Raw genomic sequence first — 17,751 nt, forward strand, 5'->3', positions numbered from 1 at the left:
TGGGACTAGTGGTGCTGGGGAGGAGAGATACTTCCTTGCCAACATGGATTATATCTTTTCCCCTTCATGCCACTTAAAAAACCCCACCCTTATCGTCCATCTTAGAATCAATACTGTGTATTGGTTCCAAGGCAGAAGAGTAGTAAGGGCTAGGCAGAGGGGGATAAGTGACTTGCCCAGGGTCACATAGCTAGGAAATATCTGAGGCCAAATCTAATCTCCAGAACTGGCTCTCAATCTACTGAGCCACCTAGCTGTCCCCGCTACATTCCACTTTGGAAAACAGAAAAGACAAGAATAAACCATAGGAATTAGATGTTCAGTGAGAGTATCCCATTTATTTTATAGGGAGGAAACAACATAGACAAAGCTAAATGAACTATCAAAGCTAAAAAAAAAATAGAAGAGCTAAATGGAATCCAGGCTCTCTGCCTCTAATCCATTGCTGTTCTGAAGTAAGGTAGTATAATGGAGAGAATGTTGTTCTTGGAAACAGAAAGACTTGAGTTTGAATCCTACCTCAGACACATATTAGCTGTGAGATTCTGAATAAGTTATTAATGTCTCTCAGCCTCAGTTCCCTTCTCTGGAAATTGGTAATGATAATTGCACCTAGATCAGAGTTTGTGAGGATCAAATTAGATAACATATATAAATATATGCAACCTATGCATATATAATATATGCACTGACATGCATAATAACATGCATGTACACACATATAAATACATATAATATATAAACTAGCTATTGTTATATCTTAAAACATAACTAAAAGAATGGAAGGAGGAAGGAAAAAGGAAGGAATGGAAGAGGAGAAAAAGAAATGGAAAATAAAAATAAATGATCAAAGGCAGAAAGTTGTTCCATAAAGGTCTGAAAGTGTTCTGAAGTATGGTAAGGAGCGAACATTTTTTGAGATAGTGGAGTATCATTTCATCTCATCCACACCCTCCTTCCATTATGGCCCTTGCTTATGTCCTTCCCTCCCTTCCCACCTCCCCCAAAGCAAGCACCATCTCCCACAGTTCCTCTCACATTATACAAAGGTTATGTGTGATAGCGGCTGCTGAGCAAGATACACAAATACCACTTGGCCAGTGGGAAGGAGAGAGAGTTGCCCTGACACAACCATCAACATGTCCCTCTCTGCCACAGAAAGGTCATTTGCACCCAGGCTTTCATTCACCTGTGGAAGTGGCAGCCATCTGCCAGGCTCCTGAGGCAAAAGCTGGGCAGCTGAATGGTCTCTTTATTTAGATGTAGGCAGAACTGAGAGTCCAAGGTGTCAAGGCTTACTTACTGGGGGTGGAGGAGTGGGTGGGAAAGAAAAGGAGATTTGTTCTTACCTATCAATCCAAAATCAGCTATTTGGTGACCTTGTCTAACCTTAGCTTAATGCCTCCAGCTTAAAAAAAAAAAGATGAAAACCCTCAATAGTTAAACTTTCCTTTAAAAAGAAAAGAGGGAAAAAAATCTCACAATAATATGAAGGAAGCCAGTCATGTATTTGTTTTACCTTTTATTGTGTGAATAGAGATTTTTTCCTCAGAATATTTTTCTATAAAAGGGCTAATGGTGCTTTCTGTATTAATGTTTTTTTTGAAACTTGCTTTGACTTTGGGGCTCCTTTTCCTCTTCATCCTTTCTTGGTTGTTCTTTTACTTTTCACTAGCTGTCAGTTTCGTTATTTGTAAAATGAAGGGTCGAACTAGAAGATTTTCTAAGTTATTCACCACTCTGAATGCAATGATTCTATGAGCTCTTTTCAACTAATGCAGTACCATTTAGTAATGTGTATTACTTTGCTTAACCAAAACCAAAAGTCTTGCTAGCTTTGTCAGTATTGGGACTCCACCCACTATTTTTTGGCTGTTTTTCAGGGAGAAAAAGAGTATGTGTTATTTTTATTGTCCAAGTAAATAATATCTCATCTTTCCCATCCTGAATGAAATTCCCATCACAAAAGGAAAAAGAAATGAATTACCTTTGGTCATGACAATTCCTGCCAGAGATTTGTGGCGGGCATGCATGGAAGTCAGGTTTTCAGTTAACTCTTGAAACTTCTGTGTGACCAGCTGGTACACTGAATCGGCAAACTCCTGGAAAATACAAACACCAGGATCTTTTTAACTTGGGTGAGAAGAGTAGGTTAGACCCATCTGGTAGATGGACAGTGAATTTGCTACTATAGACTCTCCTTAAATTTAGTTTCATCAGTGAGGACAACCTAGAACACTGGCCCAGCCTCTAAGAAAATGATCACCCTTATGTATGTATTTCCCTATATCATTTTCTTAAAAACAAACCAAACCCTTAACTTCTGTCTTAGAATCAATTCTGTATATTGTTTCTAAGGCAAGAAGAGTGATAAATGGCTTGCCCAGGATCACCCATGTAGCAAGGTCTGAGGCCTGATTTGAACCCAGGACTCTCTAGGAAGTCTCCAGGACTGGTTCTCAATCCATTGAGATACCTAGCTGCCCCCTCCCTGTGCTATTTTAAGGACTGGAACCCATTATTATTTTTCCCTGTTCCCAAAACCTTGAAAATGAATATGATTTTGTGTAGCATTGGCTCATGTCAGTGAGAAGGGATCACATCAATTTTTCCTGATTCGGTGATGGAATAGGCTATAAGGTGAGTCTTTTTGGACACCTTCTGAGGAGGCATACAATGGAAGAGGAGTCATCATGAGGCTCATGTCTTGTTAAGAAGCAAATCAGCTCTTAATTTCTCTCCTAATCCCATACCCCTTCTAGTGGGATTACTGTGTCCTTCTCAGATACAGCCCTTAAGCAGATATTTTCTAACAGTCATCAAAGCTTGCCTTTATTTCACATGAATCAAAAACCTACAATGGAGTGGCTATTGAGAAGACATGCTGTGATTCTTTGCTATCCACACATCTCAGGCAAAGTCCTGGATTTACTGCAATGTAATGGAAAGAGAACTGGATTGGGAGTTGGAAGAGAGACCTGGGTTTGATTCTGGATCTGCTACTTTGTGACCTTGAATAAGTTACTTGACCTATTTGTCCCCTACCCTCCTTTTCTGTAAATGAAAGGAGTTGGATCAGAAGATTTCTATGGCTCCCTCTCCTCTTTGATGATCTACAAACTCTTTGGCCATTTAATAATGTACAATAAATTACTTAACCAAATACTGGAAATTCTTAACTGAAACATTTCTACTTTCATAACTATTTGGACATAATGATTTCTCTAGGGAGAAAAGAAGGTACAGTTGAAGAAGGACACTTAAGTCATCATTAAAAAAAGATGAGTGAGTAGGAAGTCTGTTACTAGGTTGAGCTTGTCTGGAACAAACTTTGGATGCCCAAGACAATTAGCTTTCTGCCATCTGATTTTCTAAAATACTTGGACAAAGTATTAAAAAATGCTGGTGTTCCTATCTTACATCTTTGGTTGTCCAGCTTTTCCCAATTCTCATTTGCCCGGTCAGGTAACTTGATCCTCAATTTGGTAAAATACCCCTCAAATTCTTCAACTTACTGAATCATGCCTCTATCCCTACCTCTAGAACATACCCTACACCTAGTTCCTGTTCATGCCTAACATCACCCCCCTTTGCTGGCAAAGCACTGGATGTGAAAATTATGTACCAGGGTGAACTTATACAAATGGACTGTCTAGTCACTCACTTTCCAGTCTGACTATAGTCCTGTAATAACACCATCAGCAGCACCAGCACTAGGCATTTATGTGATACTTTAATACCTGCTAAATGCCTTAAAATATGAGTTTCTTGAGAGCAGGGACCATTCCCCCCTTTCTTTGCATTCCTAGTCCTTAGTGGAGGATCTGGCAAATAGTAGGAGCTTAATTAGTACTTGTTGGTTTGTTGTTGACTTGATTTATGTCTTCAACCTCATTTGATCCTCACAACAACCCTATGCGGAAGATGCTAATATTATCTCATTTAGGACACTAAACGGAGAAACAGAAAAGAAAATCTTTACTACTACATGTACAATTGGTCATTTGATTTTCTCTTTTATGAAAAATTATTTATTTTTAATTTTGAAAATTTGAGTTCTGACTTCTCTCCCTCCCACCTTTTCCCCACCCCTTGTGAATGCAAGAAATTAGGTATAAATTATGAATGTAAAATCATGTAAAACATACTTCCATATTAGCCACATTGCAAACAAGGCAAATTAAAAATTATGCTACAATCCACATTCTATCTATCAGTCCTTTCTCTGGAGGTGGATAGTTTTTTTCCCCTTCATGATAAGTCCTTTGGAACTGACTCGAATCATAGTATTGATCAGAATAGCTAAGTTGATTATCCTTAAAATATTGTTGTTATTGTGTATGACATTCTATTGGTTCTGCTCACTATACTTTGTGCCAGTTCATTTAAGTATTTGAAAGTTTCTCAGAAACCATCCTGCTGATTCTTCTGGCACAATAGTATTTTATCACAACCATATACCACCACTTATTTAGCCCTTCCTTCTCCAGTTGATGGATAGCTGTACTATTTCCAATGTTTTGCTGCCATAAAAAGAGTTGCTATAAATGTTTTTCTATGTATAATCCCTTTCTTTTTTCTTGGGACAGGATATGGATCTAGTAGTTGCTGGATCAGAGTATGAACAATTTTATGGCTCTTTGGGCATAGCTCTAGATCACTCTCCAGAATGGTTGGTCCAGTTAAACTCCACCGACTATGCATGTGTATTTCAGTTTTCCTATATTCTCTCCAACATTTGTCATTGAGAGATGTGAGGTGGTGCCCAAGAGTTGTTTTAATTTGCAGTTCCCTAATCAATAGTAATTTAGACTATAAAGAGCTTCAATTTCTTCTTTTGAAAATTGCCTATCTTACCATTTATCATATGGGGAATGACTCATATCATATAAACTTGCTTCAGTTCTCTCTATATTTGAGAAAACATCTCAAGTTCCATTTCCTTCTAATCTTGACTACATTGGTTTTGTTTGTACAAAAAATGTAATATACAAAATCAATATGCTAATTTAACTTTACATACCTTAATGCTCTCTATCCTTTGATCCAATTTTCTTCCTTGAAGCTCTCAAGTAAGGGACAATCTATTGCTTTTGGAGGTAGCCATTTTTGTTTTTGTTTTGGCAGCTAGGTGGTGTAGTGGATAGAGTTCCAGGCCTGGAATCACGAAGACCTGAGGTCAATTCTGGCTTCAGACACTTACTAGCTATGTGATGCTTGGCAATTCACTTAACCTACTTGCCCCAGTTCCTTATCTGAAAAATGAGCTGGAGATCTTTGCCAAGAAAACACGAAACTGAAAAACAAATGAGTAAAATTTTTGCTTTTGGACAGTTCTCATTTGTTACCTAATTTTTCCTTGCCTTTAGTTTAAAGCTGCCCCTCCATTAATTCCACCCATTATTGAGGGCAAGCCTTCTGAGGCTCAGCAGAAGTTAAGTCTCTCTTCTATATAACAGTCTATTCTAAACTCAGATTGATATCATACTCCCCCTAAGTATTTCATCTTGTTTCAATCATTCTTAGTTCCTTTTACTGATTTTTCTATGCTATGAAGTCAAGGTCCTTCACCATTCAACTTGATCATCCTGAAATGATAATGCATCAAAGTCCTCCCCAAAATGTGGCACTCAGACTAAGACTTCACCTTTTTTTTAAACTGTACTCTTTCTGTGTCTACATGTAATCTAGACAAGACAATTCAATCAATTTGGATGAAAAAAATCAGGCAAACTTGCTCTGTAAGATGTATGTTAGATTGAAGTTTTCCTTTGAGGCTAGGACAATGCTTGGGGTAAGAAAAAATAGAAAATATAAATGAGGATAGATTAGGCTGATGATTTCATTGGTGTGGGGAATTTCCTCTACTAATGTAGGCTGGCACCTTCTGAGCAAGCTATTGTCTTAGAGAGGTACCTAGAACATTGAGTGGCTAAGTCATCAGACCTGGGTCACATAGGCAGCATATGAGAGAAAGGATTTAAATTCAGGGTTTTCTGACTCTAAGGCTAGCCTTACTAAATATATATATATTGCTGGCTCTTATTTTATGTAGCTAATTTTTTGTTCACTCATTTTACTCGTGTCTGAATCTTCATGACCCCATTTGGCAAAGATGCTGTGAAAGAGTTTGTAATTTCCTTCTCCAGCTCATTGTACAGGTGAGGAAACTAAAGCAAATAGGATTAAGTGACTTGCTCAGGGTCACACAGCTAGTGAGTATCTGAAGCCAGATTTGAACTCTTCCTGATTTCCCAGTCCAGTGCTCTATACACTGCAACACCTAGCTGCCTGTGTAATATAGGAGTTAAAAAAACCAACAAAAAACAAAAATACCCAATTTATACTTTCAAAGTTAAATGAATTGATCAAATGGACTCTGTTGAAATAAAAACAAGTCCTTCTCCTGCACAAAACAGATTTCTGCCTGTCCTCTTCTCTCTCCCACCAAGAAAGGATGTAAAAACACTCACGGCAAAGTGTGTCTCTTTTCCTAAGTGCTGTTTCAGAAGGTTAACAGCCTTTCCCATATGTTGTTGTGGCTGTGATAGCAAGTGCTCATTATTTTTACAATTGTTCCATAAATACATATGGAGAACCCACATAAATAATAAATGCCCTACAAATTAGGGTTTCCTTGGGTGGGTGTAGCAAGCATGCATTTCCCTCTCTTGGATAATGGCTTCAGATTATTTGGTTGGTATATGCAAGTATGCAGGAAGGTAATTATTTACGAAGTACCATGCCTGGTTAATGTATTTGCTTATTTATTTATTCACCCTGGTTCATCACCTTTGCCCACAATGCTTTAAGTGAAGCTGTTGCTATAAGAAGCTTGAAAAAAGAGTGATTGGTTTATATGCAAAACCAACTCTGGTTGGGGGGAGGAGGGGGGGGTAACGGGAGAGGGGGAGAGAGGGAGAGTGATAGATTGATTACTCCTGTGGGAAGTTCAGAAATATAAGCCATGGTTTGACCCTACCCTATGGCCAGGCTGGCTGAGAGAAGAATGGCTCAGGTCAATTCAGAATTTATAGTCAGAGGGCATGCTTTCCTATTATCAACTTGGCTAGAAGGAGCTTAATGAGTGTCTTTTCTCTACCACACCAAAACACCTCTTCTCAGTTCCTATTCTTAACTTTTATCTTGCCTGGATTGGAAATTAGACGACAGGCTAATTACATTTCCAACAAGAGGGAGCAAGAACCTTCTTCTTTATCATTCATTCTTCTATTTTGCAGATTAGAAAAGTGAGACATTTAGATATTTTCCTATGGAGGAAAAAGATCACTGATTGGGAATTGTCTGCAATTGAATCTTGGTTTTACTATTTTATTATTGTTACTATTTAGTGTTGGCCTTTGGTCATTTTGTAACTCTAGGCTTCATCCACAAAATGATGAAATAGAACTTGATATACTCTGTTTAATCCAATTATGAAGGATGAGAGAATAAGCATTTATATAATGCCTGTATGTGCCTGGGTTAAGTGGGTCTTTTAGCTCAGAGTCATATAGCTGAAGCCAGATTTGAATTCGGTGCTTCCTGACTTGAGGTCCAGGACTCTATCTTTTGTGTCACCTAACTGCCAGTCCTCTCCTTCAAGATCATTGATGGTCTCAAAGCCAGGGAAGGTATTTTTGAGTGATCAAACCATAACAGATTTAGAACTGGAAAGGTTCATCAATTGCAACCTCTTAATTTTACAGTTGATAAAACAGAGGTTAATTAACTTGTTTTAGACTACTCAGGTAGTCAATGGCAGGACTGGAATTCAAAGTCAGGCCTTTTAAAACCAAAACCAGAGTTGTGTTTCTTTCTTTTCTTTTTTACTGTACTTAATTATCTTTGCCATGAAAAATGGATCTACAGGCCAAAGCTGGACCTAAAAGGGCCAGAACAACTGCCGAGTAGTGGAGTAGTACGATCCAGGGCTATAGTATACAATGTAGGGTCCCTGATTCAGAAGAAAAGCAAACATTTTTCTGCAAGAATCAAGAATTCCACAAATCCTAACAGTGGGGCCAGCTTGATTCTTTCTTCATTGCTTGAAAACAAATCAGCTTGGTCTAACTTCCAGATCAGACAAGACAGAATTAAAGAATAGAAATTGAGAAAGGGGTCTTCTGGTATAGGGGAGCCTGAATGCTCTTTAAGTTGTGCCAGCCACATTGATCTGTGGCTAGACTTCAAATATTGTAAGAAATCTTTGCTGGCAAGCTCCTCCTTTCTTCTTTTGACTTCTTCCCAAGGGGCTGAACTCTTAAGACAAGGACCAAAAGATTAGCTAGTGAAAGAGTAGCTGTATAAGAAGTATTAGGTCTAATTGCAGGATTGTTCTAGTCTTTTGAAGACTTGTAGATTTGTGAGTTTAAATAAAACCCAAGTTTCTTATTTTTTCTATAATAACACACATGTACAAATATATGCACAATGCTTCAGGAGCTTCAGGTAAAAAAGACTAATTTACTGTCTTATATTGGCTTGACAGATTTTTACTTGTTTGAATATATTATTGGCTATTTCCTAAATTTCATATTTATCCATAGTGAGGGCCATGTATATAAATATTCAATTCATACCATGAAATAAACCTCTTTCAAAAGTAGCATATGTATTGAATTTAATATGATTCTTTAAAGATTAAAAAATAAAATTTAAGAATCTTTTCCCATTTGGAATGTATTTAGACAGATCTCAAATACTAACTTGTTCTGATGTCTCTTGGTACTCAGCTTTAGTGTCTCAGTGCTAGCTAACTGATATCAATTTATTTGAACTATCCAGGGTCATTTAACTCAATTTAACAAAAATCCGTTGAATTTCTATTCGCAAATAGTATTACTTCAGTCTAGGTTATATAGAATATTTATGTACTCCCCACATAATACATGAGAAATTTGTCCAATCTGTAATAAAATCAACTGAGTCAGGGTTCCAAGCCAATAACTATTTATTAATGAGACATAGCCCCCTTCAATGAATAGATTTTCTGAGATTCCCTCCTTGGTGTGATAGTGCTTGCTTCTCAGATGATACAGAAGAGGCAGAAAAATAAAAAAAATCCATTGGTTAACAAATCAATAATCTGACTCTACAGGATGGCCTACTAGGAAAGCTTGGAGCCGATGTCAACATGGGGTGTCACAAGATGGGCAAAGCAATGGCCATCTACACTAAGGACCAGTGAGCAGATCGGTAGGCCACCTCCCTTACTGGCAACCATGGGGAGTAAGATGGGAGAAGATACAAGAGTGGAGGGGCACCGGAAATAAGTAGGGGGCTTTCCAGCATATTAGGACATCTTTCTATCATGCTGATCCTGGATAGTCAGATTAAGGGTAGAGATGGTCTCTGGCATTTTGCTCAAGATGGAGATCCTTTAGTCAGCATGATTAAGCAAAGCAAATGGACTTTAGAAGTTTAACATAAAAAAAGAGTATGCTCAAAATCTGATTCAGTCATACTAAATATAATTAATATTGATTGATTAAGCTACTTGACTAAATATATGACTAGCTAGATATAGATGAATGAATATAAAAGAAATAATCACCCCCCCTAAGGAATCACACTAAACTGGATGATACCGATGGAAAATAAACAAGGGGATAGATAACAAATCAACCATTTCTTACAATATGCATATATAATACCTGCTTTACATATACCTTTTTCTAGAATAAGGACTTTATATACTCAAGAGGTGATAAAGACTGTTGTAGCTCAAAACAATGAAATATCCCAGAAATGAGATTTTAGCAAAGTTGTTAGGACAGAGTCCCGTTGGCTCCTGAAGGCTAATTTGTTTTGATGAACTGAAATATCTGTGAAATTATTTATATGAGTATTTCATCCAGTGATGCAGATTGTAACACAATATCTTTTCATCTAATGAAACTCATTGAATTTCTTTAAGTTTTGTTGAATTGAATTGAAAAATTCAGGGGATCCATCATCCAACTTGCTTGGGGTCTTGCTCTAGATTTAAAAAAACATTTTAAAATACTAAATACAAGATCTATCAATAACAATTCAACAAATATTTATTAAACAACTACTCTGTTCACCTTGGGAAGTATTAGAGACATAAAAACAAACAAAAAAAATTGTTTCTTTTTCCAAGGAGCTCACATTCATTGGTTATCCTTTGTTGTCCTCATGTGACTAGCTTATCTCCTTTTCTGGAGGACTTTCTCTGTGGGATGAAACTGTTCTGTTTCTCCTCCTTAATTCTTTGTTGATCATATGCTTCGGTTTACATACAGCCACCATGTATTATCTCCTTTGCCTAGAACAGTAACTTTAACTCTTCAGAGAAGATACTATTCCAGGCCATGTTGCCATATGGTATCATTGAAAGACTACTGACAAAGAAATACATTGGACCTTTTTTAGAGTGAGAAGTTTGGGCCAATGCACTCCCCCCAACCCCCTCTTGTCCTCCATTCTCTCTCCAGTTTCTCTGTCTCTCTCTCTCTCTTTATCTGTCTCTCTCTGTCCCCCCTTCCCTCTCTTTGTCTCTCCCCATATCTGTGTCTGTCTCTCCCTCCTTCTATCACTTGACCCCTTTCCTCCCTCTATCCTTTCCCCCGCTCTTCCTCTTCCCCATTTCTGGAGTTGTTTCATTGTGTATCCACAGTGTCTTTACAAGATAACTGATGGACCAATTCTATGGATGCTTGATCTAGCTTCATGCTTTAATCTGGTCAATAGAAATTCTTTATCCATTTTCTTTTTCCTATGTGAATTTTCTAAATCCTCATTAAGGTAACAGGTTCTTAAAGGATACACCAGTAGAGCATAAACTCTAAGAGCTTCTACCAGGTTGCAAAAACTTTAAATAGACTACTATCAACAGACATGTCTGCTTTCTAAGGACCATACTAGTTAAATATGGAAGATCTCATCTTGAATAGGCTTGTCACTTATGAATGAATTATGTGTAATCACAACTCATGAGTGAATGAAAAATGCAAAGTGTCTCTCTGACCCTCTCCACTTCTGACTCATGATAGCAGAATGTTGGAAAAATAAATGGGTGGCAGTAAAATTCCCACAGCTTTTAGATGATTTATTTACTCTTTTAAAAAACTTTACCTTCTGTCTTGGAATCAATGCTGTGTTTTGGTTCCAAGGCAGAAGAGCTACAAGGCTAGGCAATGGGGGTTAAGTGACTTGTCCAGGGTCACACAGCTAGGAAATATGTGAGATCAAATTTGAACTCAGAACCTCCCATCCCTGGACCTGGCTCTCAATCTACTGAGGCACCTAGCACCCTAATGATTTATTTACTTTTATTACCAGTTCTTTAAATATGAGCTCTTTGTCTAGAGACCTGTGAATCGATATACCTTAGGAGGGACCTGAGTCATTCAAATTCTTGAATATATGAAACCAGAAGACAAAAAATATTGCAGGTAAATGAAAATATGCCTTACAGATTTTCCTTGGAGAAGCAAAGGGATTGGCAAGAAATTTAACTTGGCCATCTCATATTATAGTGTTATTGATAACAGTTGTAGAAAGATGAATTGCTGGTATACCAATACATGTTTTAGAAGATGAACAGATCCAGAAATTCACCAAATAATGTGAATAAGAAAAAATTAAATGTTAGGCAGCTAGGTGGTACAGTGGATAGAGCACTGGGCCTGGGATCAGGAAGACATCTTGATGAGTTCAAACCTGACCTCACACACTAGCTATGTGACCCTGAGAAGATCATGTAGCCCTATTTGCTTCAGGGTCCTCATCTATAAAATGGGCAGGACATGGAAATGACAAACTAGTCCATTTATCTTTGCCAAGAAAACTCAAAAATGGGGTCATGAAGAGCTGGACACAACTGAAACAGCTGAACCAGAACAACAACATTCTTTAATACAGGTTGACTGCCAAAATATTTATATCATTATTTTTTGTAGAAGCAAAAAATTAGAAGCAAACTAGATGCCCATTGATTAGAAAGTGGTGAAACAAATTGTGGTAGCTGAATGTAATGACATATTACTATGCTACAAGCAATAGGGAATATGATAATTCTGAGAAGCATGGGAATTTATGTAAAGGGAAGTAAGCAGAACTAAGAAAGCAATATACAATTCTAACAGTGTAAAGGGATAGAACAAAATCCCCCAAATTGAATTTTCTTTCTAGCATCCTATTAGCTGTACCCTGATCCCCTTGGACCATGCTCAGCAGGCATTCTTGTCAAACACATGGAGACTTAGGGCTAGGCTTGCTTCAAGGTATGTATCATGGAGCTACCCCACTTGAGAAAAGGCATAGATATCTTCTGGTTCCTGTTGGTCAGGATGACTTGAGGGTTCATTTTGTGTGGTGAAAAAAAAATCTTTTAATTGGCTGCTGAGCTACAACTCCATGGATATACTACAGAATCATCTTTAAACTTCAAGGCTAACACAAAGAGAAGATCTAAAGTACAAGGGTTGCACACACACACTCATTATAGTCTTCTTATAAGGTGGCATAAGTAAGTGTCTTTCCAGGGGGTACAAGTTACACGACCCCTATTTAGAAGGGAAGATTAACATTGTCAGCTTAAGAATGACTAAGATGCATACCATTATATAGAAAACAAATGATTATCCTCCTGTTACAGCCCAATTTAGGCCTGCCTGCCTGGTTTCCTTTTGTGCCTTTTAGGCCCCTCTCCCTAGGTGTTTGGCTCTCATTATGAGCTAATTAACCTTTGCCTCATCTAGCCACTAATAGAATCATTTGAAGAAATGCAGAAACGGGGCAAATTATTGGATTTGGTCCTTCTTCATGGCCACAAGGCATTTCAACTCTCTAGGGAAAGTGTGCCTGAAACCAAAGTTATTGCTTAGTGCTATTAGAATGCTCCACCCAAAGGAAGGCTCCTTCAACCACAACAAAGAGAGGCAGTAGAAAGAGTTTCCAGGAGTTGTTGTTTTTAAAGTTAGGAAGTCTGGGAAGCAACTGAAGTCTGTGGGTGCTTTCTGACATGTCATAATCAACATCATCATTTGAGAGAGAAAATACAGATGCCACTATCTAATGACATGATCAATAATTAGAAAATATGCCCAGCCAGCTAGATGCCCAACTGTCCCCTAAACAGGCTTTGATCATATTTGACTACAGGTCATTCCTTATACCTTTTATCCCCACTCCCCCTAAAACTTCAAAGTGAAATAATTTCCCCATTTAACTTTGCTTATATAAGTTCTGACCATGGATAAAGATTCATGCCATTTCTTTGTGGACTTTCCTCTTTTCTAGCCATTTTTCTTCCTGTAAAGATGTTCTAAATATTCACATTGTTAACATTTTTCATACAAAGACCTTGGAAACCTTCAAGGTGTTTTCAAAGTAGCAGGCAGCTAGGTGGCGGAATGGATAGAGTGCTGGACCTGAAGTCAGGAAGACTCATTGCTGAATCCAAATTTAGCTTTAGACATTTATTAGTTGTGTGACTCTGGGCAAGTCATTTAATCCTGATTATATCTGTTTTCTCATCTGTAAAATGAGCTAGAAAGGGAAATGGCAAACCATTCCAGTGTCTTTGCTAAGAAAACCCCAAATGGGTAATGAAGTGTCAGACTGAAAAAATGACTGAACAACATAGGGTACTGGACTTGGAATAAGAAAGTTCTGGGTTTAAATGAAATTGTTGACCATTACTAACTTTATAATTTGATAATTAACTTGAGAAAGTCACTTAAGGAAAATGAGAGCCATTTAAGTTATCTGTAAAATTATCAGGTTGGACCCAAACATCTCTCAGATCTCTTCTAGCTTTAAATCTATGATTCTATAACTAGCTTAATGTTCAAAAGTCAAAGATGATAATAAATTTATTATTATAGCTAACATTTATTTAGCATTATGTAGTACAAGACACTGTGCTAAGTACTTTACAAAGATCTCTTTTGATCATCATAAGCTTAGAAGACAGGTTTTATTATTAGTCCCCTTTTACAAATGCAGAAACTCAGGCAAACAGTTTACCTGAATCGTCCAAGGACTGATATCTAGTAAATGTCTGAGACTGAATTTGAATTCCAGTCCCAGTGTTCACTCCATGGTGCCACTTAGTTGCCTAAAAGTAATTCCTTTTGACCTTTTAGCTAGTTAATTAATTAGATATTTTTTTCATGTTTGTAGTTTCATTAGAGAAATGTGATAAAAAAGATTGAAATTTAAAAGGATCATTTCTATCAAACAGAATCAAACAAATGTTCACCATGGTCAAGACAGTTAGTTTCTGTGTAAGATATGAAGAAGAGTAGAAGAGACTTCCAGAAAAAGTTTTGAATGGGAAAAACTCTGCTATCATTGCCCCAGGCTATTCTGGAATTTTTGAAGATAATAGAGTAGGTGTTGACCTGAATTGGAAGAGGAAGTGTCTTCAATGGGACTCCCTAAAATCAATAAAACCCAAAGTCTTAGCCATATACTCCTCTTCAAATAAACCAAAACCATACTCCAACAAATGTTCGCAATTTGGAATCTTCAGAGGAATCAAACATCTCTTCCTTCCCCACATCCCTAAATAAACTTATCCTACCATATCACTGAAGCCTAATAAACCTCATTATAGCTATCTTAAGTGATTAATTGTTAATTAAATCACATTCATGATTACAGCTTTATATTTTTTTCATCTAAAAAATAATTTGTATATGTGAAAGATACTTCAATTGATTACAGAAGGATTTAGGAGGCAGAAGAGGCTTTACAGATCCTATCTATCTATCTGTACCATCTAATTTAAAATCCTAGCAAAATTTTATTTTCCATTAATTGGGATTTAACATATAATTTTTATTAACCAAAATCTGAACAATCAAAACTCTAAACAAATTTAATTTCATCCACCATCAGTACTTAGATTAAAAAAGTCAAAATGTCTAACATAAAAGTTCATTGTGATTCTAGGGTGCCACTTAAAGGTTGTGTATGTTTAGTCCAATTTATTTGTACAACTTCATTCATAGATATATACAATTTGATTCAATTCTACAAGTTTTGTTGAATACCTGATAATGTATCAAGCACTCTGTAAGGTCCTGAGAAATGGAAAACTGGTCTATATCATCTGTGATCTATTTTGACATTAAGGAGCTAATCTCAATGGAAATTAAAACAACAACATACATATGTTCATCTTTCCCACCCTCCATTATTACTGAATACTTATAATCTGTAGGGCAGTGTTTTGAACACAGCAGAAGATTAATATATTACAAGGTGAATAAGATTAAGTTTTATTCTCCCTTCAAGGGGTATCTAAAATCTTATTTTCTTTATGAAATTTTACTGCCTGACCCAATCAGAGCAATGTCTCCTTTCTATGAGTTAAAGCAGAATTTGTGTGTTTGTCTGGTACTTAGGAGCAGTTAGTTTGAATGATTAAGTTTTTATATATTTGTTTTGCTTCCCAAACTATATTGAATATATATTGAAAAAGGCTAGAAACTACATCCTTCAAAATCTTGGTAGCTCTAATATCTAGCATGATGCCTTACACATTGCCAGGGCTGTTTTGTGGATGGTCAGGATCATAAAGAACTATAAAACATGAAACATGGAATGTCACCAAGGTAGTCAGTGCACAAAGTTTTGAACTTGGCATTAAGTTGATTAGAGCTCAAGTCTTGCTTCTGACACTTCCCAACTCTGTGGCTGTGGGTAAGTTATTTAATCTAAGTGTCCTCTTCTCTAAAATAAGGAGAATAATAATGATTCCTCACAAGATTGTTGTGAGGGTCAAATGAGATAGCATATTAAAAGCATTTTGTAAACTTTAAAACAATATATAAACATGACTACTACAACTACTACCACTACTATTATTGTTGCAGCTGCTGCTACTATTACTACTATTCTTGCTACTGCAACTATGGCTACAGTTATGACTGTGGCTGCTAGTACTGCCACTGATGATGATAAATGCTATAGGGAGTTAGACTGGGGAAGACAGTGTTTCTGCCAAAAAAAGGATTCCTGGCAAGGGAGCCCTAGACCTGGATCTTGAGAAATGGGTAGACTGTGAAGTGTGAATCAAACTTTGTCTATCAATCAGCAACTTTTAATTTAGTCAACCCAAACTTGAAAACATTCCTACTTAACACTTTGTTAGCCAACAAGTAAGAGAATTCACAAGTCACTTAAAGAGTTCACACCCTCAGAAATTCAATCAGTCAGGAACTTGTGAATCCTTTTGATAAGAGTTTACACTTTGAGAGGATGAGAGATGTAAATTCCACAGACACTGCGCCCCTGGACAGTGCTAGACAATTTGGAAGCTGTGATTGGCCCCTGTGAAGAGGGGAAGGGACAAAAAGGACTATAAAAGTTCTGATCTTCTTCACCTAGAGGGTGGTCTTCATCTTGAGTCTTTGAGTCATGTTTGGCTTGATCTTCAGCTTGGCGCTTTGGCTGGTAACCTGCCTTTTGGAGGTGACTCTGGACTTGGACCTTGGCTTCAACTTGGGACCTCTGCTCTTGGATTGTTTCTTGGGTGAGTGAGTAGCTGGCCTTCCTTTCCTGACTTTTGGAGAGATTAGTTCTGGAGAGGCCTTCTTGGCGGAGACTGTGTAGGTGAAATATAAGGTCTTTCAGTCAAGGGTTAACAAGCACTGATAGATAGGCTAGACATCTTCTCTACCCTTCTTTTGTATTCCTATACTTTCACTTTTTCCACCTTTTTGTAAACAAAGCTACTAAAAGTCATTTTGGCTTGAGCTATAATATTTTTAAATCAGCAACCACAATATTAATTTTGTATTCTCACATATTTAGTCAAACCCTTAATTCCTTACAAGACAAAGCCATTCCAACTGCCTAGGATGCATAAAGCATGGTAGAAGGGAAGAGCAGGTATGACAATGGGATTTGGGATTAATTTATTTGCAATTTAGGATTCTATAAGGCAATAGTATATCTCAAAGTTGAAAATAGAAGCAAGATAGAGAACTTTGAATGCCAGGATATAGTGTGACCTTGAATCAATAGATAAGAGGAAGACAGGTAAAGTTTTTGAGTAGCAGAGAAGCAGAGCTTCCAAGATTCTAAGATGATGTATTAAAATGCCTGTTAGGGACAAGGCACTCACCTTTAATAGTTACTTACACCTTAGGATGATTGAGTCTAGTGAAAAACAGTGTGACATGGTGGAGACAATCTTAGAATCATATTGGTTCTCTGTCTCTAGGTAAAACTACTTTAATCTTTTAATTTGCCAGGCAACTCTCTAAGACTCCACTATAGAATAGTTGCTGAACAACTAAGAGTTTCTTCATTTGAAATTTTGTTTACCATTCATACCTCAGTTTGGAATCTTTTCTCTCCCTCTCCTTCCTATAGGATATGAATGTATACAAAAATCCCTTCCAGTTCTGGTCCCAAGTATAGCTTGTATGAAGATACTGTATCATAGAAATAGGGAAAGGGGCATAATAGAAAAGCTAGCTTATCTAGCTCAGTGCAGCTCAGCCTTCAGCTTCATTTTTCTGTTCCTGCTTCCATGTTTCACTTTGCTCTCATAATTTTCCTTAGGACCATCCCTGGGTGGGGAAGCACAGTTAAAAGCCCTAGTGGAAAGTTGCTGATGGCTCTGGGCAGACAACATAAGGATATAATGGGGAAGGAAGGGAGAAGAAACCCTGCAGCTTGCAAAACTATAGGGGAATGGGACAAGGGGGGAAAATAATATGGGTTAAATGGAGATAGTTGAGGTAGTGTTAAGGGAGGATCACC

General features: G+C 37.3%; 1 protein-coding gene across 3 annotated transcripts in view; it reads right to left on the bottom strand.

The window, feature by feature from the left end:
• Window positions 1-17,751, bottom strand: part of ADARB2 (adenosine deaminase RNA specific B2 (inactive)) — a 693,422-nt gene that overhangs the window by 90,268 nt on the left and 585,403 nt on the right. For all 3 annotated transcript variants that reach the window (XM_007504707.2, XM_056799997.1, XM_007504706.2), the window contains one exon: window positions 1,988-2,102. In XM_007504707.2, coding sequence (XP_007504769.2) covers window positions 1,988-2,102 — 115 coding nt within the window. The remainder of the gene's footprint in view (window positions 1-1,987; window positions 2,103-17,751) is intronic.

This window comes from Monodelphis domestica, chromosome 5 (genome assembly GCF_027887165.1).
Source record: "Monodelphis domestica isolate mMonDom1 chromosome 5, mMonDom1.pri, whole genome shotgun sequence".
Lineage (NCBI taxonomy): Eukaryota > Metazoa > Chordata > Mammalia > Didelphimorphia > Didelphidae > Monodelphis > Monodelphis domestica.